At 36.3% G+C, this 27,616-nt stretch overlaps 1 protein-coding gene across 7 annotated transcripts in view; it reads left to right on the forward strand.

Moving 5' to 3' along the window:
* The window catches only part of LMBRD2 (LMBR1 domain containing 2), a 48,259-nt gene that overhangs the window by 6,348 nt on the left and 14,295 nt on the right, over positions 1–27,616 (forward strand). For all 7 annotated transcript variants that reach the window (XR_003972190.1, XR_003972191.1, XR_003972192.1 and 4 more), the window contains exons 2-13: positions 6,416–6,646; positions 6,899–6,996; positions 8,330–8,425; positions 11,230–11,397; positions 12,658–12,868; positions 15,960–16,034; positions 17,183–17,296; positions 17,652–17,835; positions 20,725–20,906; positions 21,503–21,636; positions 22,993–23,098; positions 24,004–24,101. Coding sequence is in view for 4 of the 7 variants with exons in the window: in XM_030331266.2 (XP_030187126.1) it covers positions 6,473–6,646; positions 6,899–6,996; positions 8,330–8,425; positions 11,230–11,397; positions 12,658–12,868; positions 15,960–16,034; positions 17,183–17,296; positions 17,652–17,835; positions 20,725–20,906; positions 21,503–21,636; positions 22,993–23,098; positions 24,004–24,101 (1,640 nt within the window). In the remaining 3 variants the exon portion in view is untranslated. The remainder of the gene's footprint in view (positions 1–6,415; positions 6,647–6,898; positions 6,997–8,329; positions 8,426–11,229; positions 11,398–12,657; positions 12,869–15,959; positions 16,035–17,182; positions 17,297–17,651; positions 17,836–20,724; positions 20,907–21,502; positions 21,637–22,992; positions 23,099–24,003; positions 24,102–27,616) is intronic.

Consider the following 27,616-nt stretch of genomic DNA (forward strand, 5'->3'; position numbering starts at 1 on the left):
CTAAACCAAACCTGAGTTGTCTAATCTATATTTTTATTAGATTTTAATTGACAGTTACTTTATTAATTGAACATACAGATAACTAGATCAGATGGGGAATAAGGTGTGCCTCTAGCTTTGAACACAAAATTATTGAGCTGAAATAACCAAAACAGGATATAGGGATTCGTAAAGAACCTTGAAAAGTGCTGTCATTCTAGACTGAAAAAAATAATTCCTCACTTGAATTTAGGTACAGGTCAAAGTTATGGACTTTGAAACTATTATTTTCTCACCTAAGATTAGGGAAACCCCAATTTTCATCTCCAGTTTAATGGGGCCCTTAGGCCTAACCTTGTGCCATAACAAGACAACAGGAGTTCAGGTTGAACAGAATGGACGGTGTGGTAAACAGAATAATAGACCCTAAAGGATATGTATGCCTTAATCCTTGGAACCAGTAAATATGACTAGATTATCCACATTGTCCCAGTGAGATCAGATAAGCCCTTGAAAGCAGAGTTTTCTCCCCCCGAGAGTGGAAGAGAAAGTCCAAGATTCCTGAGAGGATTTGACAAACCATTGCTGTCTCTGAGGTACACAGGGCCACATGCAAAGACTGAAAGAGACCTCTGGAGCTAAGGGTAAATGCCAGCTGACGGCCAACAAGGAAATGGCGATCTCAGCTCTAAAACTATAACAAACTGAATTATGTCAATAGCCTGGATGAACTTAGAAGTACATTCTTCCCCCAGAGTCTCCAGAGAGGAACACAGACCTGCTGACACCTTGCTTTTGATCTTGAGAATTCAGTTGAGCCAACTTGTGCCTGGACATCTGACCCACAGAAACTATGATATAAGGGTGTTGTTTTAAGCCTCTGAGTTTATAGGAATTGTTTATAGCAGGAATAGGAGACTAATACACTGAGAATGGAAGAGATCGAACCAAACCGTTTCTTTATTACTAGAATAAGGGATCCATAGTTCTCTTTATTCATCTATAAGATTTTTAAAGTGCAATCGAATCAGACTGAAAAATTGACAGCTACTGTAAAAAAATATTAGTAGCTTGTGGTAAGTTTATAACTGATTTTGTTGTTTGCCTGTGCCAACAATTTTATAATTCATTTTTGTCTTAGTGTTTTCCTTAAAAAAATTTTTTTAATGTCTATTTATTTTTGAGAGAGAGAGTACAAGCAGGAGAGGGGCAGAGAGAGGGAGGGAGACACAGAATCCGAAGCAGGCTCCAGGCTCGGAGCTGTCAGCACAGAGCCCCAGGTGGACCTCGAACCCACAAACTGTGAGATCATGACCTGAGCTGAAGTTGGTCGCTTAACCGACTGAGCCCCCCTGGCGCCCCAATGTCTTAAGTGTTTTTCATGCATATTATAATAAATGTAAAATGTGTGAATTGAGTTTTTCCATTAATGTTATGGTAATTTTCAAATGTTACTAGATAATCTTAATATCATTTCTTATACTTCAATAATCTATCATTTGCTTCTGCCATACTTTAGCATTTCCTTGGTAATCTCTGATATTCAGTCTTTTTTCTATGACTACCATATTCCTTGGACTGGACAATTTCAGGAAAGTAAATATCTCAGTCAAACCATAAAGGGATTTTCAGATAGTAACTATGTTACATTTAAATTCACATTGAGTTATGTTTGTTTAAAAGCTGGATCTTGAAGATGGTAATGGCTTTCATCAGCACATTCTGCATGGAGTTATCCATTTAATCTATTCTTGAATTACAAATAAGATTTGACCTACTCTTATTGTGATGGTATAAGTTTTTCTCATAGAAAATGAAATTTGAAATTTTGAGTAGTAGTTAGTAGTGGCAGAGATGTAGTAAGTCTTTGAGTTGTGATAAGTATTTGTAAAATCGGTTTTGAAGAACATAACAAGAGTTTTATGTTGCCTTTATAGTCAGCATTAATAAAAATTATGTATATACTGAAATGTAATGTTTTTATTCACTTATTCATTCATTCAACAAATACTCTTTGAATGTCTACTGTATGCTGAATACTATATTAGAGACATGGGATATAGTACTGAATAGTCAAGTCTCTGCTCTCATAAAGTCTGGGAGGTGGGGATGGAGGAAAAGGGCTACAGGGAGAAAATAAATATAAATATACATTATATCAGGTGGATAAGTGCTTTGAAGAAAGATATTGCAGGATATGGTGATAGAGTGATGAAAGAGGGTCAATTTGAAATATTTAAAAAATATGAAAATACTGGTTGAAATACACAAAGGAATGTTTAGTTGAAATACACAAAGGAAGGGTCAGAGAGAGAGAGACACACACACAGAATCTGAAGCAGGCTCTAGGCTCCAAGCTGTCAGCACAGAGTCAGATGCGGAGCTCCAACTCATGGACCCTGAGATCATGACCTGAGCCGAAGTCAGACACCCAACTGATGTAGCCACAGACGCCCCTTTGTATCACAATCTTGATTCACTATTAAGATATTTATTACTTGGAATAGTGTAGTTAGTCCATGGACCCAACAAAAATGCCTAAAATTGATTTTGCAAAGGTGAACCAAACATGCTGCATTTAGTTAGTAAAGGTAAATTATTTTAAAAGCATAGAGAGAGAAAAAAATAAACCATTTGCTGGTGTCTGTATTATCAGCATTTATAATTAAGAATATTTTCAAGTGTTGATGATTACAGGTTTGTAATATAACTTGAAGTCTGGAATTGTCATGTCTCCAACTTTGGTTTTCTTTTTTAACATTATTTTGGCTATTTGGGGTCTTTTCTGGTTCCATACAAATTTCAGAATTGTTTGTTCTAGCTCTGTGAAGAATGCTGGTGTTATTTTGATAGGGATTGCATTGAATGTGTAGATTGCTTCAGGTAGTATCAGCATTTTAACAATATTTGTTCTTCCAATCCATGAGCATGGAATGTTTTTCCATGAGCATGGAATGTTTTTTATTTCTTTGTGTCTTCTTCAGTTTCTTTCATAAGCTTTCTATTTTCTTATTTTTTTTTTAACGTTTATTTTTTTTTGAGAGAGAGACAGAGCATGAACAGGTGAGGATCAGAGAGAGAGAGGGAGACACAGAATCTGAAACAGGCTCCAGGCTCTGAGCCGTCAGCACAGAGCCCGACGCAGGGCTTGAACTCACGAGCTACGAGATCATGACCTGAGCCGAAGTCGGACGCTTAACTGACTGAGCCACCCAGGCGCCCCAACTTTCTATAGATTTTTTAACCTCTTTGGTTAAGTTTGTTCCTGGGTACTTTATGGTTTTCGGTGCAATTATAAATGGGACCGAGTCCTTGATTTCTATTTCTGCTGCTGCTTTATTGGTATATAGAAATGCCACAGATTTCTGTATGTTGATTTTCATATCCTGTGACTTTCATATCCTGTGAATTCACATATCCGTTCTAGCAGTTTTTTGGTGGACTCTTGGGTTTTCCACATAGAGTGTCATGTCATCTGGGAAGATTAAAAGTTTGACTTCTTCCTTGCCGATTTGAATGCATTTTATTTCTTTTAGTTGTCTGATTGCTGAGGCTAGAACTTCCAACATATGTTGAACAATGGGTGAGAGTGGACATCCCTGTTGTGTTCTTGACCTTAGGCAGAAAGCTCTGTTTTTCCCCATTGAGGATGATATTAGCTGTGGGTCTTTCATAGGTGGCCTTTATGATCTTAAGGTATGATCCTTCTATCCCTACTTTCTTGAGAGTTTTTATCAAGAAAGGATGTTGTATTTTGTCAAATGCTTTTTCTGCATCTACTGAGAGGATCATGTGGTTCTTATCCTTTCTTTTATTAATGTGATGTATCATGTTGATTGATTTGCCAGTATTGAACCAGCCCTACATCCAGGAATAAATCGCACTTAATCATGGTGAATAATTCTTTTAACGTATTGTTGGATTCAGTTTGCTAGTACCTTGTTGATAATTTTTGCATCCATGTTCCATCAGGGAATTTGGTCTGTATTCTCCTTTTTAGTGGGGTCTTTGTCTGGTTTTGGAATCAGGGTGATGCTGGCCTCATAGAATGAGTTTGGAAGTTTTCTTTCCATTTCTATTTTTTTTGGAACAGCTTCAAAAGAATAGGTGTTAACTTTTCTTTAAATGTTTGGTAGAATTCCCGTGGAAAGCCATTTGGCCCTGGACTCTTTTGAGATTTTTGATTACTGATTCAATTTCTTTACTGGTTATGGGTCTATTCAAATTTCCTATTTCTTCCTGTTTCAGTTTTGGTAGTTTATGTATTTCTGGGAATTTCTTCCAGATTGACCAATATGTTGGCATATAATTGTTCATAATCTCATATTGTTGTTTGTATTTCTATCGTGTTGGTTGTGATCTCTCCTCTTTCATTTGTGATTTTATCTGGATCCTATCCTTTTTGATCAAACTGGCTAGGGGTGTATCAATTTTGTTAATTCTTTCAAAGAACCAGCTCGCGGTTTCGTTGATCTGTTCTGCTGTGTTTTTTTTCTTTCTTTTTTTTAAATTTTGATATCCTTGGTTTCTGCTCTAATCTTTATTATGTCCCTTCTTCTGCTGGTTTTGGGATAAAGAAGATGTGATACACACACACACACACACACACACACACACACACACACACTCTGGAATATTACTTAGCAATCAGAAAGAATGAAATCTTGCCATTTGCAACAATGTGGATAGAACTAAAGTGTATTATGCTAAGTGAAATAAGTGAGTCAGACAAAGATAAATATCATATGATTTTTCTCTCATATGTGGAATTTAAGAAACAAAACAGATGAACATAGGGGAAGGGAAGGAAAAAATAAGATAAGAGAGAGAGGCAAACCATAAGACACTTTTAAATACAGAGAACAAACTGAGGGTTGCTGGAGGGGTTTTGGGTGGGGGGATGGGCTAAATGGGTGATAGGCTTTAAAGAGGACACTTGCTGGGATGAACACTGGGTGTTTTGTATAAGCGATGAATCATTAAATTCTACTCCTGAAATCATTATTACACTATATGTTAACTACCTTGGATTTAAATAAAATTTAAAAATTAAAAACCAATTCTCAAGTGTATGATTTTAGTCAATAATCATTGGTAAATTTTTCTGCATATAAAATAGGTAACTTTCTTTAAAGAAAATAAGATTTATATAGGTAAATGGAAAAGTGGTAAGTATACATTTGCAAGGGTCAGGGGTGCCAAACCCTGTACAGTCGAAAATCTGCGTATAAGTTTTGACTCCCTGGAAACTTAACTGTTTATAGCCTACTGTTGATTAGAAGCCTTACCTGTAATGTAAACAGCCGATTAATAGATATTTTGTGTGTATGTCTATGTGTGTGTTTTACTGGATGAACTTGATGTTTATTTTATAGTGTGAGTATTTTTTATTGAAGATAATTAGCATACAGCATTATATTAGTTTCAGGTGTATGACATAATGATTCAACATATATTGTATGCATATTATATACTCATAATAAACTAAGCTGCAGAAAAGAAAATGTTATTAAGAAAGTCATAAAGAAGAGGACATATATTTAAAGTACTGTATTTATCAAAAAAAAAAAAAATCCATGTGTAAGTGGACCCACAGTGCTCAAACCTAAGTTGTTTAAGTATCAAGTACTGTGTTTTGTGAAGCAGTAAATAAGTAAGAATTTCAAGTCATTAAAATTGTTAAGACAAGATTAGCACACACAAAAAAACAAACTATTTCAAACAAAGGAAATGTTTTCAAATGGTCTTTTTCTTGCTGTTTTTCCCTCTTTTGGAACATTTTAAGTAATGGACTGTGGAAAACTTTATTTTATGAAACGTCTGATTACTTAGGATCTAGTCAATTGTGTATTTGTATAAAACTTCTGTTGGGGCTTATAACTGTAAGGAACAAACTCCAAATGATACTTTTGAAACAGTTCACGTTCAGTATTCTTATTTTGCAATATTTTTAGAAGTAGTATAATTTTCATTAAGATAACTTTTTTCCTGAAGATACAATTTATGTCAAGATTTTAAGATCTGTTTTCAAAAATTAGATATGTATTTGAGAGTGGGAATTATCCTTTTCCTTCTATTTCTTTTTTTTGATGTTTTATTTATTTTTGAGAGAGAGAGAGAGAGAGACTGCAAGTGGGGGTGGAGTAGGGGAGGAAAGGTGGTGGTGGGACAGGATCCAAAGCAGGCTCTGTGCTGACAGCAGCGAACCTGATTCCAGGCTTGACCTCACGAACTGTGAGATCATGACCTGAGCCGAAGTGGGACACTCAACCGACTGACACACCCAGGCATACCCTTTTTCCTTCTATTTGTAGTTCAATGTAAAGCCTGACAGTTTTCCAAAGAATTTATTAACACGTCAATAAACAAATATTTAGGAAATTTCCAAGTGGTTGTTTATGTTAATGCTACCTTTTTTTTCTTTTCCACTTTACAGATATGATCCAGACCTGCTCATGAATGACTTTTGGTTAGTCAGAGTGAACATTCAATAATGAGTGGTGCAGCTTTGGGACTCGAGATTGTTTTTGTCTTTTTTCTGGCATTATTCCTACTTCATCGATATGGAGACTTTAAGAAACAGCATAGACTTGTAATTATTGGAACACTGCTAGCTTGGTATCTCTGCTTTCTTATCGTCTTCATACTGCCTCTGGATGTTAGTACGGTAAGAGGTGAAACTGAGTTTTGCAATTTGAAAGGCAATTGTAATCATACAGCATGTTTGAGATATGTTAGTTCTTAAAACAGCTAAACTATATAAGGTCATGCTTAACTTTTTGTATTTAAATCTTTGTGAATTTGATCATTAAAAAACATAACCAGGAAGGTCACTGGTGGATAGGTTGATACCCCCCAGTATCCCATAACTCTGTAACCTTCTGATTTTCATTTTTAAACCATGTGTTCATTGATTTAGACAATATACAACCGGTGTAAGCATGCAGCCGCAAACTCAAGCCCTACCGAGAACAGCAACATTACAGGATTCCACGCAACTGCTACCCCAGTTCCAAGGTATTTTCTTCCTTTTTTTTTTTTCTTTTTTTAAATAGTGTGGAGGAAAAATTACTTTAAAATTGTCTGTTCTTACCATTCGGGATTTAAATTTATAAAGTTGATCTTCTTTTTCTACTCATCCCCCACGCCTCTCCCATCCTTTGCTAGTAGACTTTTAATTACATTGTATTCTATTTAAATGTAAAGCTTAAATAAATTTTACGTATTTATTGGTGCATGAGGCCTTTCAGTAGATGCTAAGCAGAAACTTGGAGAAGACCTGATTTTTTTAGCCCCGGTTCTACCTCTTACTAAGAATGTGACTTCCAATGGCTTTTTTTTTCTTCTCAGCCTCTCTCTAATCTAAAAAAAAACCTTCATTTTCTCTTTTGCCTGATTTACAAGGTTGTATAAGGGGATTATTCTGTATGTAGGATGTTCTTTTCATATTGTGCATCTTTTGAAACCATTATAGTTTTAGACCGAGAATGAATAAAGTTCAAATTATCGAAAGGTTACGTTAAATCCATATCAAACTTCCAAGTAAATAGGTTTAATAAATGTTGAGTGTAGCTTCTACCAATGCTCTAAGTAGTGTTTGCATGCTTCTTTATGCAGCTTTTATTATTTTTTTAATCTCACCTGAATAAGGGTAAATTTAAAATGTAACTGTTACTCCCTTTAAAGCACATTAAAAATTGAATATGGATCAGCAGCAGTTGTGAATCGTTGGACGCTCCTAGACTAAACAGTATCCTTATAGTCAGGGAAGACTATTAATGGAAGATACACATATGTTCAGAAAATTCAAACAGAATTATATACAGATACTGGCATCTCTGTCCATGGGATCTGTGCCACAGTGACTAATCAGTTAGGGCTCCAGTTACCAGGAGTTAATCACCTAATTTCTTTCACCTCCCTGTTCCCTCTCCCCAGAAAATAACCAATCCCACAAAATGGAGTGTGTATTTTAAAGACAGTTACCAGTTTTAAAGGCAGTCAAATCAGAGATTTAGTTTCTTGACATATTCATTCACTTTTAAAGACTCACATTATCAGTCTATTAAGTGAACATTAGGCCCTCTTTTACTCAAGGACTGAAAATACACTAAAAGTTGAAAATTTAAGTGGCATTCCTCTCTAGAACAAACTGTTTTGTTCCCTTTGTTTCTTTTTTTTTTTTAGTTTGACGGTCTGCTTTGAATTTTAAGTTTTCTGTGAAATTTTGGAAGCTAGAGTCGATAATTTAATATCTGAATGTAAATGAACTTTGCCATGCACAAGTTAATTATATAACTTATTTAAGTAGTCATCATTTATTAATTGGCTATAAATTGTTGTTAAACAGCCAACATCCATGTTTCAAGCCATGGAGTTACATTCCTGATGGAATCATGCCAATTTTCTGGAGGGTAGTATATTGGACATCACAATTTTTAACATGGTAAGTGATAGTGAAGGATAAAAAGTTTTTAAATTTTGGCTGAAGTAAAAAGAAAAAGATTATACTTTCTCTGTGAACCTTCATTTTTAGGGTTTATTCAAGTGTTAATTTTTTTTTTTCTTAAATCTGTATATTCTCCTTTTCTGCTCATTCACTTCTCTCCCATCTTAGAAGAAATGAAACGAAAAACCCCCAACAAACAAGAAATAGAATACAGAAACCAAAAATTTTCCTTGTCACCATTCCCTTCTAGTTACTGCCTTCTCTCTTGACCTTCTTCCATTTAGTCTTCCTCCAGTCCCAGTTTTAAATGAAATTGCTCTTGCTAAGGTCATCATTGTCTCCTGGTTTTCTTTCTATCTGCTTAGCCCAACCTGCTGAATTTCCTTCATGGGTTCTATTTCTGTGGCCCATTTCCTGAATGTTGGCATTCCCTAGGGTCCCATCTTTGGTCATCTTGTTACTTGAGCCTCTCTGTATAGCTTTAATTGTAACCATAATCGGATACATTCCAAATGTTTCTTTCTACCCACGGTAGCTTTGTCTTTCTGCTGGGTTCCAAATTCACATTATTCACTGCCTACTGAGCATTTTAGATATTCTGCAGGCAACTAAGCTCTAAAACTGAAGCTAGTGAATTTTGCAAGAGAAATCACACGGCACAGTCGGGTAGTGCACCTGTAAATTCATGTTCATCCGACTCATCCAGGCTCCCAGCATTGACAGACTTCTATGTGTCTCTAGTCTGCTCGCTCTTTGTTCTCCACAGTGAATCCTTCTAATCACTACAGACCTCAAACCTCTACTATTCCCTTTGTGGCTCTTTCTCTCTCTTTTACATCCTAGAATCAGTCACCTTTTCTCCTTTCAGAGTACTTTACTTTCTACTTCACAGTGAAAATAGAAGTCCTCACATGGTACTCTTTCAGCTTCCCACCAGCACACCTCCCTACCCGTCCTTTTCCCTTTCACTCAAAGAATGGAAGAGTCACTCTCAAAGTGATTACAAAGTGAAATCCCTCTTCCTGAAGTATGGACCCATCTCCTTCAGCTCTTGCTACCTATACTTTCAGCTTCCGGTTTCAACAAAGCATATACAATTCTCTCATCCTTTTAAAAAAAAGAAAAGAAAAAAAAGCCAGATCTCTCAAATGCAATCCTTTCCAACTTCCTAGCTTCTAACCTCATTGATCTATTCATCACGGCTTAATTTTGAGAGGGAGACTTTTTTTTTTTTTGAGAGAGAGAGAGAGAGAGAGCAAGTGGGGGAGGGACCGAGAGACAGAGGATCCAAAGCAGGCTATGCCTTGACAGCAGAAAGCCTGACTTGAGGCTTGAACTCACGAACTGAGACATCATGACCTGAGCTGAAGTGGGATGCTTAACTGACTGAGCCACCCAGGTGCCCCTCGGGGTGGGGGAGACTTTTTTATTGAAGTATAAATTAGTACAGAAAAGTGCACAAATTGTGTTCAGTTTGACTTTTTTCAAAGTGAGTACACCCATATAACCAGCACTCAGATGATATTATAGAATATTAACAATGTTCATGCTAAGTCTAGAAGCTTCCCTCATGTCCCTCTCCCAGTCCTACCCTCCCCAAAGGTAGCCATGATTCTGACTTCCATCACTATAGATTAATTTTACCTGTTTTTGAACTTTATAAACATGGAATTAATATGGTATGTATTTTTCTGCACCTCTTTTTTTGCTCACATATTTGGAAATTCATCTGCATCTTATTGTACGTGTCAGTATTCTCTGCTTTGTCATTTATGTAAAATCTTCCATTATATGAATATACTGCAATTTATCCTACCCAGCCAAATTTCTTAAATGAATTGTCTACATTTACTTTTACTGTCTTTATTTCCTCATTGCTTACTCTTTCCTCACCCCATTGAACTCTATTTTCTAGCTCCACTTCTCCACTCACACAGACAGGTTCCTAATTTACTAGACTTCTTGGCAGCATTTGATTATTGTTTTCTCTCTCCACTTTGAAACGCTTTCTTCTGTTTTTTCCTCCACGTGCTCCTTGGTTTTCTTCCATATCTACTGATCTGTCTCAGTCTCCTTTACTGGCTCCTCCTGTTAGTTCTCTACCTCTCCTTTAAAAGATGATCTTTCCCAGGGTCAGCCTTAGTTCTTTCCTTCTCATTCTACGTATTCACCCTTCCAAATCTCATCTACTGGTGTTATTTCAGAACCACTGATATGGTGATGACTCCTCGATCTGTATTTCTAATCCTCTCTCCCGAATTCTGAAGCTGGATAGCCAACTACTTCCAGTGCAGCTTCTTTGGGATGTGTCCTAAGTACCTCCGATCAGTGTATTCACAACCAGGCTTCTCCCTTCCTGCTTCTTACCATATCACCACTCCTTACCCTCTCCCACATAGTCCCAGTTTTGTTTCCTTTCAGTCCATTCTTTCTGCTGAAGACTTACCAGTCTTTAGAAAACTTAAATTTGATCACATCTCCTTTCTGTTAAAGAAAAAGATTCCTCGTTGTCTGAATGCAGTCCAAAGTCTTCATAAAGGCGTTAAAGTCACTCGTGACACCGTTGTACTCGCTGTTGGTCATTGTGGCCTCTTTTGCTCCCAGAAATGTGCTTTGGTCTCCCCAAAATCTAATATTACAAAAATATTCAGTTATCTGTTATAGTTTGTTCAGTATTAATACTCAAAATCATATTTATGAAAAGAACTACACATTAAAATTGAGATTCACATCATTCTGCTATTTTGAGAATAAATAGGCATGTTAATTGTTTCTGTAATCATGTTTTTCCAACCGTCTAGGATTCTGTTACCTTTTATGCAGTCCTATGCAAGATCAGGAGGGTTTTCCATCACTGGGAAGATCAAAACTGCACTGATTGAGAATGCAATCTATTATGGCACCTATTTGCTGATTTTTGGAGCATTTTTAATATATGTAGCTGTAAACCCACATTTGCACTTAGAATGGTAAGAAAAGTTGTTTTCTTAATATTATTTTAATGTATGTTTACATTTTTAAAAATTTACTTTTCTCTCATATGGGCAGGTAAACAGACATTTTACTGAGAAACATACCGAGTTATGTGTTTTATAGATTCCCCAAAAAGAAATCTGAATAATGCATACTTCTAAGAAGAAAAAAATGGAACAACTATTAAATGTAGCTATTAGATGAAGGACTAATGATTTGTCTAATAGCTATGTGTTAGAAGTATTAACACTTATGATTTTTTTGCAGTTTTTATTTTAATTCCAGTTAATATACAGTGTAATACTAGTTTCAGGTGTACAGTTTTGTACATGACAAAATAACTAGTTTGTTTTTTTTTTAAATGTTTATTTTTGAGAGAGAGTGAGAGTGCACGTGCAGGGGAGGGGGAGAGGGAGAGGGAGACAGGATCCTAAGTGGGCTCTGTGCTAACAGCAGACAGCCCGATGTAGGGCTCCAACTCACGAACCATGAGATCATGACCTGATGTGGGGCTCAAACTCATGCACCATGAGATCATGACCGGGCCGAAATCAGATGCTTAACTGATTGAGCCACCCAGGTGCCCCTTAGGTTTCTTTTTCTTTGGAGCTTGTTGAATATTTTTTTCTTTTGTTCTGACTATACCTTGAGAGCATATTTCTCTTTGATGTTAGATTCAGACATTATAATAAAATTGAAATCTGTATTACACTTGTGATCTATATAATGTTATGTGAAGAGATCTCAAAAATTTGGGAATAGAGTAGTAATGATAATTCTCACTGTTGCATTCCTGAGATTTGTGTAGGTGTGGCTCAACATAAAATTTTTTAGACTTTAAAATTTTTTTCAGGCTTCTCTTGGTTAATACTGAGTAAGAAAGCACCTAATGAAAAATATCTTTTCTTTGGGAAAAAATATATATAGTTTTCACCATGAACTATCCTAGATTCTAATTTTAACTATGATAGAAGCAGTGTTTCCTGTGTTAAAGTCTATTTCTGCAGTTAAGCTCTAACTTCCTTTTAAAACGCACAGATTATCTGCTGTTGCTAAAAAAGTAGCTGAGGATTGGAAGGTATACTTTTTTTCATGTATACTTTTTTTTCATCCTAGCCATCTTGTAGGGCTGTTTCCTGAAAAACCATTTAACACTAGTTAGTTTTATTTTATATTTTTGGAAAAAATATATATATATAAAATTGTTGGAAAAATTTCTTTCTCACAGCTCTCTGCTTCTGTTTTCTCTTTCTCAGGAACCAGCTTCAGACAATTGGAATAGCTGCAGCAAATACATGGGGCCTGTTTCTCCTCGTGTTGTTATTGGGATATGGTTTGGTAGAAATTCCTCGGTCGTACTGGAATGGAGCAAAAAGAGGTTATCTACTTATGAAGACATATTTTAAGGCAGCCAAACTGATGACAGAAAAAGCAGATGCAGAAGAGACTTTAGAAGATGTCATGGAGGTAATAAGCCAGTTTAAACTAACAGTCAGTCACTATTGGTTTGTTGCTATTGTTGTTAGCACGTTAATGGGTTTCACATGGAAGATTTGGTGATGTGCGATCCTTCAGTATGTCCCATCCGGTAGGATGGCTTCCTGGATAGCTTCCTGTTGGCCGTTCCAGCTTCATGAGGTGTCATCTCCACCTTCTAACCCACAGATTCAGCAACAATTATTCAACAGTGCAGGGTATGCTTGTCATCTTGGGGTAACCTTACAGAGCCCTTCTTTTACTCTTAAAAGTGTTGTGATTGAAAAATCTAATACTGGCTTTTTGGCATGTATTCCCTACAAAAAGTAAGAACTGCAGTAGAATATATTGATTGAAAATGTAGGAGTAAATTCATAGATAGTATTCTATTACATTTCCTCAGGCATCTGCTGGCTATTATTACATGTTTCAAAAGAAGATAATGTATGTTTGATAATTTTTGTATTTATTTATGATATATTTGGAAGTTTATATTTGAAAATTCAGATTTTTGGAAAAAAACTTGAAAATTTATATTTAGTAAGAAAATAATTTTTAAAAGATAATTTAAATTTGATACTGTTACCCTTTAAAGTTGGTACTAATTCAGTTGTTTCAGATTTGAGGAATATGGATTTTACCAGTTATTCAATATTCCTTCAAGAAATATAAATCCAGGGGCGCCTGGGTGGCGCAGTCGGTTAAGCGTCCGACTTCAGCCAGGTCACGATCTCGCGGTCCGTGAGTTCGAGCCCCGCGTCAGGCTCTGGGCTGATGGCTCAGAGCCTGGAGCCTGTTTCCGATTCTGTGTCTCCCTCTCTCTCTGCCCCTCCCCCGTTCATGCTCTGTCTCTCTCTGTCCCAAAAAAAAATAAATAAACGTTGAAAAAAAAAATTTTTTTTAAAAAGAAACATAAATCCAGTTAATTATGCAAGATCTGGATTTTGCTAGGAGGAATTGTCAATGACTGAAGAAAGATAGATTTTGTTGTTGTTTGTTAAGTAGGAACTCTCTACTGAGGAATAGGATGTGGAAAACTAGGACTGGCATTGGTGCCGTCTTTGTTATTTTATTTTTATTTTATTTTATTTTATTTTATTTTATTTTATTTTATTTTATTTTATTTATTTTATTTTTTTGAGAGAGAGCACACACGTGCAAGCAAGGGAGGGGCAGAGGGAGAGGGAGAGAAAGAATCTCACACAGGGCTTGATCTCAAAACCATGAGATCATGACCTAAGCCAAAGTCAAGAGTTGGATGCTTAACTGAGCCACCCTGGTGCCCCAAAAGTTACAAACTTTTGAAGGAGCCTTAGATTTATAACAGATATAGCAAATATCAGTAGTTAACTTGTTTCAGTACATATTTTTGTGTCACATGGCTGAAGAATTTAAAGGAAGAATACAATATTTTACATATAACATATAATCAGTATGGTTCATATTCAAAGTTGTGCTAACAAGTCAACAAATCTTTAAGGCAGTTTAGGAATAGAAAATTGTAATGTAATGATGATTCAAGCATCTTTTAAAAACCCAAGTCTTCTCTTGTCCCTGCTATATTTAGGTCACTTGTTGACCTCAAACAAACCGTTATAAAGGCCTTCTGGAGTGCTTTGCTTTTCTTTAGCCTGATCAAGTGCTGCTCAGGCAGCCGCTGACTGTCCTTTTCCCTGCGATCACATGTACTACTTTCAGTTCCTTGAAACTCCTTACGCACTTCTGCGTGGAGGCCTTTATACTGGCTGTTCCGCTGTTTGGAGTATTCTCGCCCCTTCCTTTGGTTTGCTGACCTTACTCCTACTCAAGCTTTTATCTCAGCTTGAACAATCAGTTTATCAGAAAGCCTCTCACACTAGATTACACAGCAGTTTCCATACCATTTCTATTTGAATAATACCTGTTTTCCTCAGTAAGCTGAGCTGCTGACAGGAGCAATGTCTATTGGTACAGGTTATTCCTAAAGTCTGCATATTGTAAGTTTTGATGGTTATTGCTAAATTACTTTCCAAAAACTGTTCTCATTTTTAAAATTTGTAATTGTTTTTAGTGAGCTTGACTATCTTTCCAGACGCATATTGGCCAATTGTATTGCTTTTGTGTCTTCCCAATTTTCTCTTGATTTGTGATAGCACATACATATTAGGGAAAATGATTTTTTTTGTCATATAAGATATAAATATATTTTCATAACTTTGTATGCCAGGTGGTTTCCTTGCCTCTAGTTTTGTATTCCTTGGGGCCATTCTCTACTCTCCAATCAGAATATTCTTTTTATTGTCCTGGTCAGTTCTCTTGCCTCCCAGCCTTTGAACGTGCCATTTCTTCTGCCTAGAGCAGTGGTTCCAACTTTTTAAAAGTTTCATTAGTATAGAAATTATTGTTCTTCTTTGGGATCTGCTGGTTGTAAAGATTACCCTTCCTAACTAACCCCTTTATACTTTTCATATTCACTAAATTGGTTATTAAATTAGCTCATCACCAGCCTGTCATCTTTAAAGACCTGTAACATCATGTCTCCCTACCACACCCTTCAGCCTGGATCGTGGTGACCTTATGCTTAACACAGTGCTGGCATAGAGTGTGCTCTTTATAACGAATGTGGAATGAGTCAGTAGTTGTGACTGCTGTAGGGAACTCTCTCATTGGAAAGGAGCCGGTGCTTTGTGACGCTTGTTGCCTGTTGCTTCTTCCTCTGGTTTCTTCACTGTACTTTAGATAATGAGATAACTGAGCTTGCTGAGCAAGGTGGAAGAACACAGCATTGCAAAGTTTGTCTGATCTTTCATGACCTTTTTATAATGCTCATTCACCTTTGTGTACCAAGAGGCAAGTGATAAGAGAGTAAATCTTAAAAAAATAGTAAAAATCATGAGGGTATAGATATTGCTATTCTATAACTTTGTATTTTTACTTATGTTCTTAAGAACTTCTATTTGGTGAACAGAACTTCATGTATATGCTAACTAACTTGGGTTGAAATTAAAATTATGAGAACACATATAGTACCTAGGACAGTCTCATTTGAAATGTACGATGTATAGAAATGGAAATATTTTTATTCTTCTTACTTTTTTTATAGGAGGTTCGTAAAGTGAATGAAAGCATCAAGTATAACCACCCATTGAGAAAATGCGTTGACACGATACTTAAAAAGGTAATTTGTCATATTCTCATCTTTTTTCTTTTGAAATATAAATTTGTAGACTGTAACATTATAATAAAAGCATCAGAAAAGTGTGAGAACAGCCTGTGACTGTGGTCTTCCCATCTCCTTTCCATTTTCATGGAAATATTAACCATAAATCAGTAGTAATCCATACTTAGAATTTGTTCTTTTGTTAATACCAGTGTGACATTTAATTATTGGCAGTATTTGTCATTGAAATGTGGATGTAGAGGTTAAGTTATAGATAATGATTGCTGACACAGTGATGGAGATGGACCTTCATAGTTTCTAAGTGTCATTGAATGTGGTCACTAAAGGTGCACCTCCCGTAATAAACTAGAGCCTTAATAATCTCTTTCAATTGCTTCTACCATGTCATTTCATGATATATGAAATAAATTGTAAAATGAATGACCCTATGAGATATTTAACACAGATATTTAACGAGAAGCTATAAAATTAAGGTTTTGATGCATTGGTATTGAATTAGGGTATTCATATACTTCCAAAATGATTATTCTAAAAATGGACTTCTCAATAGTTGTCTTTGCAACCATAGAACCACTGAACTATTTCTTTTTCTGTATTTTAAATCTATTATACTGATTATTAGCTAGTGTTCCCTTTGGCTAAGTTGATGGTAATGAGAATCAGTTCTCTAACCTTTTCTCTTTATATTGCTACCTTTTGAGACCTATTCAGGGAGGTTAAGTAACTTGCCCAAATTCAGATAGGTAATAAATAAATAATAGGGCAGATGGCTCCAAATTACGTGTTTGTTTTTCTCTACAACGCCTTTTAAAAATTCAACGTCTTGGGTTTGTTGCGATTCTTTTTTGTTTTTAGCTAGGAAAATAATTGACAGTTCCGTCAGGTTGCCTGCATAGCCTAATCCTCTCAAATACTAGTTGCTTCATGTAGGTAAGCTCTCAAGGTAAGAAGACACTTAATACATCTTCTAGAACATTTTCAAGGAAATGTCAGCCACTAACAATCCAAATATCTAGAGATGCCAGTAAAGGAAGAAGATGTTTTTGAGAAAATTAGATATGCCCAAGAGTGGCAAATTTTTAAATAAAAATATAATTTTACTTTTTTGCACATGAGATTTAAAAATATCTACTTTTCCCTTTTAGTGCCCTACAGAGTATCAGGAAAAAATGGGTAGGAACATGGATGATTATGAAGATTTTGATGAAAAGCATAATACCTACCCAAGTGAAAAAAGTCTGGTAAAACTACATAAACAGGTGACTTTATTAATAATAGCTTTTTTACTTACTGATGATTTTAATTAGATTTATAATTGCTGCCCACAAAAAGCGATTTTCGAGTAAATGTGTATTTGAAGCTTTCTTTGATCCTTGTATCATTCTTTGAGGTGTTTTAACTTTGTGTTTCTCAACAGGGGTACTGTTGGCATTTGGGGAGGGAAAATTACTCACTGAGCCTAATTGTTAAATATGTCCTAGAATATTAACATTCTTGGCCCCAATCAGTAAATGCCACGTGCCATTAACACTTCCCCATCAAAACATGCTCTCTGGAGGGATGTATAGAAATGGATCAGAACATTGACAGATATACCCAAATTCTCTTTTTTAGGTGATTTATTCAGTTCAGAGACACCGTCGAACTCAAGTACAATGGCAGATTCTTTTGGAACAAGCATTTTATCTCGAAGATGTAGCAAAAAATGAAACTAGTGCTACTCGTCAGTTTGTTCACACCTTTCAGTCACCAGAGCCAGAAAATAAATTTCTCCAATATTTTTATAATCCTACAGTTGGTATGTAATTTTACATAAATTTCAGAATTTAATGATGATAATTTTTCTAGAGAAAGAAAGTATATATTTTCCCCAGTGCAGAGTTGAATTGTATTTGTATTATTTGACATATACCATGTGGTAATATTATGTGTCTGATAAACTTCCCCCTCCAAAACTGTTTTACTTGTCATACAACGTATAATCTATCAGTTTCCACTGTTACTTCACAGATAACCAAAATGCTATGCAAAAATATATGCAATACATCAAGTATATTATATATTCATGATATATACTTAAAATAATTAGAACTTTAAGCAGTTTTATATCACAAGCTTGGGTCTCTTCTTTAGTCTTGACATACTACTAAAATATTCCCCTAAGAAGTCCTCTTTGATTATTTACATCTTTTAGTCTATTTATAAAACCTACATAAGTAGTCATAATGATTTCATTCTCTTTAATGATTATTTATGATACTCTCTCAATGTTATCAAATTTAATACGAAGAACTTAATGAAAATATGGCAAGTGTCACAGTATGAAAGCTTCCATTTAGCTTATTTGTTTACATAAACAGTTATGTTCATTTGATTCTTTTTGCCGTGTTTGGTCTTGAGTATGAAGACATAATGGCCATAACATATGTTAGAAAACTACTTCAACAAAGATCTTTTCTAATTAAATGAAAGAAATACTTGTTTTCATTCATTCAACAAATACTTGAGACATATATGCTGTATGTTGTTGGGTGTTGGGTATATATCAATAAGTGTAATGACAAAAATTCCTGGCTTTATGGAGTGAGAAAGTAGACTATGTACACAGAAAGGTATAAAGAAGATACCAGAATGTAGACATCAGGTTAATGGAGGAACCCAGTGAGGAAGGAAGAAAAGCAGGATAGTGAGGTGTTTTGAGGAAAGGTGTGTGTAAAGTACATTTCCCAATAGGTTGACTTCAGAGAAGTGAGGTGGGGGTGGAAAAGAGAAAAAGGTAAAAAACAAACAGACAAACAAAAGCCCAGCTGAATTTAAAAGAAATCTGGAGGAGAACAATTAGAGGCAAGGAGAATACAAAACTCTCAAAAGTTTTCCTTATAAAATGTAGTAGAGAAAAGAGGTAGTAGCTGAAGGAGAATGGCAAGGTCAAGATAAATTATAGCATGTAATTTGGGAACAGTATCTTAGAGGAAATGTAATGAGCGAAGAGCATGGCTGGGGTGATGTTCATGAGTAGCAGAGATGAAATGGGAAATAGTGAACAATGTAGAGATTGCCCTTAGATTAGGAGGTAAGGCACGGGTGTACCTAAGCAGGTGAGAAGAGGTAGTGGCAGGAACTTGGGGAGGTTCCCTTCTGCCAGTTTCTCGGTGAAATGCTGAGAGTAAAGCATAGGGTAAGAGATTTGGGAGATCTGAAGAGAAGATCTGAAGAGAGAAGGTGCAAAATAGTTGCTTAGGAGTGAAGGCATGGGAGAAGATTGAATTATAGGAGGCCAGCCAGGCAGTGCTCAGGATCCACCTGAAGTTGGTGATTAGGAATTTGGAATGAGACCAGTCAGCAAAGTTGGGTGCCTCACTCCTGAAGGGTACAGCTCCATGGGTGCAGGCTCAGAGTGGCCAGGGAGTTGGATCCTAACCAGGGTATGGTCTTGCTTAGCAAGTACAGGGAAGCAAGAGAGAAAAGAAATGGGGATGCTGGAGCATAATTATCCTCAAAGACTACGGAATCTGAGCTGATAAAGGAAGCAGCAGGATACCAGGGTATTAAGTGGCAATATAAAGGTGGTACAATGAATGGATGGTTGGTCCAGATAGAGTCAGTCAGTGGAATTGGATATTAGGTGAAGGTATTGCTTGGAAACAGGGATGCTTTAATGAGATTATAAGGAAGGAAGGGCAGTAAGAGGTTTAGGGATGACTGAGAATGAGTAGTTGAGGTGGAGTGGAGGATGAGATCACTGGAGGAAAGGAGGTCAAGGAAGTGAAAGACCCTAGGATATTGAAAAAAGGATCACTGGTGTGGACATTGAATTCATCAGGAATTGCGCTGAGAGTAGGGTTGAAAGATTTAGAGTCTGAGCTAAGAGCTCACTCAGCGCTTCAGTGAATGAAGTGAAAACGTAGCCTTTTCAATTCGGTGAGCTATCTTTTTGTTGTTGTTGTTAAAAAATGTCAGACTTAACCAAAAGTTAGCAGAATAGTACAAAGAATTTTTGTATATACTTCACTCAGATTCATTTACTTTATCTTTCTCTCTGTATATGTATTTTTCCTTAATCTTTTCAAAGTTGAATTCCAGACATGATGCCTCTTTGCTCCTAAATGTTTCAGTGTCTGTTTTCTAAAAATAAAGACATTTTCTTACTAACCAAATACAGTGACCAGATCAGGAAATGAACTTTGATACAGAGCTGTTTCTGTACACCTTACTCAGATTTTGCAAATTGTTCTAAAATATTCTTTGTAAAAAGAAAAAATCCCAGCTCATGCATTGTATTCAGGTGTCCGTCTCCCTAGTTTCCATTTATCTGGAATAATTTCTCAGTCTCTATTTGTGTCTGCTGACATTGGTGTTTTCGGAGACTATAGGCCAGTTTTTTATTAGGTGTCCCTGGATTTGAGTCTGGTATTTTCTCATGTTGGATGCAAGTTTTGCATTTTTGGTGGGAATACTGCAGCAATGACATTGTGTTCTTAGTGCTTCATAGCAGGAGGCACATGATGTCAGTTTATCCTGTTATTGGTGATTATTTGGTGAACATGGTACCTGCCTGGTTCCTCTACTGTGATATTACTGTTTTCTTCTTTGCAGTTATGGATCCTGTATGGAGATATTTTGAAACAATATAAATATCTTATTCTTTTATGATTTTTCCTAATCATTTTTTTCTTTTATCTTCCAGAATGGTACTGGGAATGTCTTTTGAGACCGTGGTTTTATAGGATACTTGCTGTGGTTTTGTCCATCTTCTCTGTGATTGTTGTGTGGTCAGAATGCACATTCTTTAGCACTACACCTGTCTTATCCCTCTTCGCAGTCTTCATACAGCTGGCTGAGAAAACATACAATTATATTTATATAGAGGTCAGTTTATTTTACATCTGTCATAAACATACGTCAGTTCATAGTCTAGTCATCAACTGTGTTTTTTATTTATATAATCTAATAATAATGAAAGCAGTGAAGTTGCCCATAGTGTTATTCAGACTTTCAAAAATGAGCTTCATCCATTTATCAGACCATAAAAACTAAAAACTGTGTTTGAGGAGGGATGACAAGGTGCAAAATAGTGCAGAATTCTTTTATGAGAATACTTTGATCCTGCTGATGCCAGTGAAGCTGCATAATGTACAGTCTTCGCGGGAAGGGTAGCCAAGGGCACGGGAGAACGGGCTCACTTCAGGAGGTGGATTTGAAACTTATGGACAGGATATTGAACTGGTTAAGACGTAGATTTTTTTCATAAATTCATTTTCTTAGGTGGTTAAAAAAACCCTTGTTACTGTGTTTAAACCAGTTACAGGTGTTTAAAACCTGAACTGTGTTCTAAAATGTTTAGAATGTCAATAAATGTTAGCTGGAGATAAAGGATAATGCTTGTGAGAGTGTATAAAGTGCCAAGGTCCATTAGTCTTAAGTCTGTTAGTCTTAAACTGATTTTGTTTGTTTTCATTTTTCAGATTGCTTGCTTCCTGAGTATCTTCTTTCTGAGTATCTGTGTTTATTCTACTGTGTTCAGGATTCGTGTCTTTAACTATTATTACTTGGCTTCACATCACCAGACTGATGCTTACAGCCTTCTGTTCAGTGGCATGTAAGTAGGAGTGTGTTTAGATACAAGGGAGTGACCCCACTGCATGTAGTCTATGGATGTCCCTTTTCTTTCTTATTGTTTCTGAGCATTCCACTAACACCTGCATTTATGTGAGCTCATTGATTATGTTTAAGCATTAGATGTTTGCTGATTGCTAGCTAAATCCTGCTTGAAGTTTAAGGTTATAATACAAGAGGTTTACTAGGTTAGGAACGAAAAGAAAGACAACCTGGACTTACAAGTTAGAGATTCAATAAATAGGTTGGTAAATACTAGGACCATTTGAGAATTTAGAGGCTAAGTCAGACCTAGAGTGTTCGGTGATTCAGTGGCATCAAACTGCATTGGGAAGGACTTAAAATGAACAGGAATATCCTTTGCTAAGAGAGTATTGCTAGTAATAGCTAGGTTGTGCTATTGTTTGTCCCTGTTGGTAAGTTGGTCATATTAGGTATTTATAAAATAGGCTGCACTTAGGCAGGTTCCCAGAGAAATCCATATCTGAAGCATCTTTCAGACTTTTTTCTTTAAATCTTTTTTCCCTCAAATAATTATAGAGTCACAGGAAGTTGCAAATACAGTACAAAGGGTCCTACTAACTAACCTTCACCCAGCTTCCCCAAATGGAGAAATTTTATATAGCTATTGTACAATATCCAAACCAGGAACTGTACATTGATATATTACTCTGAATTAGGTTACAGACCTTATTTAGTTCTTACTTTTTATCCTTCATTCATGTGCGTGTGTGTGTGTGTGTGTATGTATGTGTGTAGATTCACATAACCACCACCACAATCAAGATACAGAACTGTTCCATCATCACAAAATAACTCCCCATATTTCCTCTTTGTATTCACACCCTCCCTTCATTTTCCTCCCCACCTGTTCTCCAACTCTATAGCTCTGTGAGGTTCTCTTTTTATCTGGACAAAACTGAGCTCTAACAGTTCTTTGTACCTGAACTTGTCAGAGTGACCTACTTCAATACAACTTCAGCTCCTTTATGTACTGAGTACAGTTCCCCTCGAGGATATTGCTGTCCTGGTCATGTGGACACGGATTGCACAGATGGTAGATTTGAATAAAGTGCGTACGAAAATTCTTCAGGTACTGCACAAATCTTAGGATGAAACAGTGGCAGACGCAACCAAAGCAAGCAGCCTGAGGCTGGAGTTTTGCCCTGATGTTTTAGGGAGATGTGATTAATAGGATATTCAGAATGTCTCTCAAATAAGGGCAGTTTGCATTAAGAATTCAAGATATATGTAATACAAATAAATGAAAATAACAACATAATAAAATGTACTTTGCTGCTATATTTTTTCTTACTCTGTTTATATATGCTTATTGCAGGTTATTTTGCCGTTTGACTCCTCCTTTATGTCTTAATTTCTTGGGTTTGACCCATATGGATTCATCCATCTCTCACCAGAATACTCAGCCAACTGCTTATACATCTGTAAGTATGGTCAGGAAACAGTTTTTTTAGATTTGTTGTCTCTACAAGATGTATTATTGTGGAATTTCTTTTAATGCCAACAGAAATGTTCTATAGTGTTATTAGGATTTTTTAAAATATCGAACTTATTTTAAAGGTTGTATCTGGGTACAAATGATTTTGTTCTCTTTTATTGTAAAAAAAAAAAAAGTTTTTTGGTTCACATAGGTTGACCAGATGAGCAATATCAATAGACCTGATCTATAATATTAGCTTTCATATTTATAATCTTCATGTACATGATAATTTTTAGTAATATTTATAAAATATTGGGGTGCCTGGGTGGCGCAGTCGGTTAAGCGTCCGACTTCAGCCAGGTCACAATCTCGCGGTCCGTGAGTTCAAGCCCCGCGTCGGGCTCTGGGCTGATGGCTCAGAGCCTGGAGCCTGTTTCCGACTCTGTGACTCCCTCTCTCTCTGCCCCTCCCCCGTTCATGCTCTGTCTCTCTCTGTCCCAAAAATAAATAAACGTTGAAAAAAAAAAAAATTAAAAAAAAAATATTTATAAAATATTAATTTTCTTTGTGTGGAAAACCTTAATAAATAAGCAAATTCGATGTAAGTGACATATAACATTGTATGTAGCGTAAAGTGTACAATAGAATGATTCGATACGTGTAGGTATTTTGAAATGATTGCCACAAAAAGTTAACACCCATCACCTCACATCGTTACAAGTTTTTTTTTGTGATGAGAACTTAAAATCAGTCCATTTAGTGCTTTATTTCTACTTTTTGAAAAGTCCAAATTTGTTAATAAGACTGGTGATGAGTGAATTTTTTTAATGGTGGAAAGGAATGAAAAATACAGAATTGTACTAATTTAACTTACTTTTTTTTTTTTTTTTTTTTTTTTTGCCTCTTTAGATTATGGGTTCCATGAAAGTTTTATCCTTTATTGCAGATGGATTCTACATATATTATCCTATGTTGGTGGTTATTCTCTGCATTGCTACTTACTTTAGGTAAGAAACTTAACATAAGTTATTTTTCCTCTCACTCTTATTCAATCTGGATATTCTTTCTCCTTAAAGCCTTTTTAAATATTCAGTTGTTAGGTTTTGGTTGTTGTTTGTTTTATTGTGGCTTTGGGAGAGCGAGGGATAGCTTAAATGCTTTGCTTAAATGATCAAGTCAGGTTCTCCCTCTGAAGGGATTTTTAAGAAAAGAGAAGTAGAGTTATTCTTTTACAAGTTTTTAGATTACAAGATAATAGGATAGAATGTTAACTCTTAAGTTCTGGCCTTCAGCACTGACAGCCAGTGTAGCTCATAAAATACCCCCCATGCCCATCTTTTATCCAGTAACATAAATGAATCTGAGGGTGGGGCACCTGGGTAGCTCAGTCAGTTAAACAACTGACTCTTGATTTCAGCTCAGGTCTGATCTCAGGGTCAGAACAGTGCGGAGCCTGCTTGGGATTCTGGCTCTCAGACGTACTCGCTCTCAAAATAAATAAATAAACTTGAAAAAAAAAAAAAATGAGTCTTAAGGCTTTCCCCACAATCATCGCCAGGTTTCTAGATGCCTCAGACCTTAGCCAGCACAAAGCATCAGGTGAGGAGCAACTGTAATTAGGCAGTACATACATGTGAGGTTGGACAGGAAAGGACACAGGGTATGTTTTTTTATAGGATTAGAAAGATGCTTGATTCTTGGCAAGGGTGTGACTCACAAGGAGGTAAAGACAGATCTACTTGGCTTCTAGCACCCTGTCTCCCCTACTTCCACGTCAGGTACCCTCATCCTGTACTGTGTCTGCCCTCTTCTGCTGACTGCTTAAGTGCTCTGTGACAAGCCAAAAATACCACTTTAAAAAAAAAATTGATGTTAATCACTTCGCTTTTCTGATGAAAATGTTTTATCCAACCACTTTTCATTTAAAACTTCCAATACCATTAGGGGCGCCTAGGTGGCTCAGTCTGTTGAGCATCCGACTTCAAGCTCAGGTCATGATCTCACGGTCCGTGAGTTCGAGCCCGGTGTCAGGCTCCGTGCTGACAGCTCAGAGCCTGGAGCCTGTTGCATATTCTGTGTCTCCCTCTTTCTCTCTCCTTCCCCACTCATGCTCTGTCTCTCTCCTCTCAAAAATAAATAACGTTAAAAAAAAATTAAAAAATAAAAAAAAACTTCCAATACCATTAGATAGTTATTACAGATAATGTATATGTACTCATTAAGAAGTTAAATAAACAAATATTGTTTGAAATAAATTCTCTATTGGATGTTTTAAAACGTTTATAGGGGTGCCTGAGTGGCTCAGTCGGTTGAACGTCTGTGCTCAGGTCATGATCTTACAGTCCATGAGTTGGAGCCCCGCATTGGGCTGTCTGCTGTCAGCCTGTCAGTGCAGAGCCCGCTTCGGATCTCCTGTTCCCCTGTCTCTGTATAGTGTCTTCCTTTACTACATCATTTTCACAGTATAAACAAACCTATTGTCTTTTTTACCTTATAGAAAAAAAACTTGAAAATCAGACATATTAGCAGTTCATATTAACAGTTTTATTTGAAAATATAATCTCTTATTTTACCTATGAGAAGGCAAAATATAAATGTTTTAATTTTTTAAAACATTTTTCTTTATTTTTGAGAGAGAGAGATTGAGACAGAGCGCGAGCTGGGGAGGGGCAGAGAGCGAGGGAGACACAGGATCTGTAGCAGGCTCCAGGCTTTGAGCTGTTAGCACAGAGCCCGATGCAGACCTCAAACCCTGAACCGTGAGATCATGACCTGAGCCTTTACTTAAACTGCGTTCACTAGGACTAATATAAATGGTATTGTTTTTTATTTCAAGCTTTTATTTAAATTCTGTTTAATGCAGGTGCGCCTGTGTGGCTCAGTCGTTAAGCGTCCGACCTCATCTTAGGTCATGATCTCACAGTTCACGACTTTGAGCCCCGCGTCAGGCTCTCTGCTGACTGCTCGGAGCCTAGAGCCTGCTTTGATTCTGTGTCTGCCTCTCTCTCTGCCCCTACCCCGCTCGTGCTGTCCCTCTCTCTCTCTCGCTTTCTCTCTCTCAAAAATAAATAAAAATTAAAAAAAAATTAAAACATTTATATTTTGCCTTCTCATAGGTAAAATAAAGGATTATATTTTCAAATAAAACTTTTATTTATGAACTATTGTGAACTAATAATACGTCTGATTTTCAAGTTTTTTTCTGTAAAGTAAAAAAGACAATAGTTTTGTTTATACCGTGAAAATGACCTAGTAAAGGAAGACACTATACTTTGCATGTCCAAAACTTAGTTTTGATTATATGTTTATTCATTTTAAAAGTTTATAAAACTGGGGCATCTGCGTGGCTCAGTCAGTTGGGCATCCTGTTCTTGATCTTGGCTCAGGTCATCATCCCAGGGCCACGGGATTGAGCTCTGTGTCGGGCTCTGTACTGTGTGGAGCCTGCTTAGGATTCTCCTCTCTCTCTCTCTCTCTCTCTCTCTCTCTCTCTCTCTCTCTCTCTCTCTTCCTCTGCCCCACTCCCCCACTCACACTCTATCTCTAAAATAAAAAAATAAAAATAAATTAAAAAAAATTTTTTAAGTTTATAAAACTATTAATGAAACATTAAGAGCTTGTGATGTGTGAATTATGTTTTCACACGTTAGTAGTTTTGTTGGCAAGATTAGCATCTCTTCCTACCTTATTAGATTGTTATGTGGATCAGGTAATAGATGGGTAGAATAACTAATGGTTTATCAACTATAAAATCTTAAATATAAAGAATTATGTCTAAAAGAAAATTTGTTAAAATTGAAAATAATCCATTAAAGGTATTGTTTTAGAATTAGGATAAACTTTGATTTACAATTTGTCTTTTATTTTATTATTTTATTTTATTTTATTTTATTTTATTTTTTTTTTTTAACAAGTTGAGTTTTTATTTTAGTTCAAAGTCACAATTTGTCTTTTAGGAAAAGGGCAGATTTCTTGAATTTTCAAATTACCTTTCAAAATAGATATTCTATTATAGAAACGTATGAAGCAATGCCTTACTGACGTTTTAATGGTAACTTTCTTCCTAGTTCTGTTTTCTTTGGAATGCTGCCATAATTAGTCTAATTTCCATATTACTAACAACACAGCCATGCCCAGAGTTCATATTCAGACTTAACTGCCTAGAGAACATAAGGCTGTTTCCTGATACTTTAGGAAAAGCTATGACCTTCTCAGAGACCATGATCTAGTTTGGGGCTTCACATACTAGGGTGTCATACTCCTACAAGGCTATGAAGATAGTAAAGGAATATTTACAGTCACAGAATTAGCAGGGCGCCTGGGTGGCTCAGTCAGCTAAGCGTCCAACTTCAGCTCAGGTCATGATCTCACACTCCGTGAGTGAGTTCGAGCCCCATGTTGGGCTCTGTGCTGACAGCTCCGAGCCTGGAGCCTGCTTCGTATTCTGTGTCTCCCTCTCTCTCTTCCCCTCCCGTGCTCATGCTCTGTCTCTCTCTGTCTCAAAAATAAATAAAAACGTTAA

Source organism: Lynx canadensis, chromosome A1 (assembly GCF_007474595.2).
Source record: "Lynx canadensis isolate LIC74 chromosome A1, mLynCan4.pri.v2, whole genome shotgun sequence".
NCBI classification, from domain to species: Eukaryota; Metazoa; Chordata; class Mammalia; order Carnivora; family Felidae; genus Lynx; species Lynx canadensis.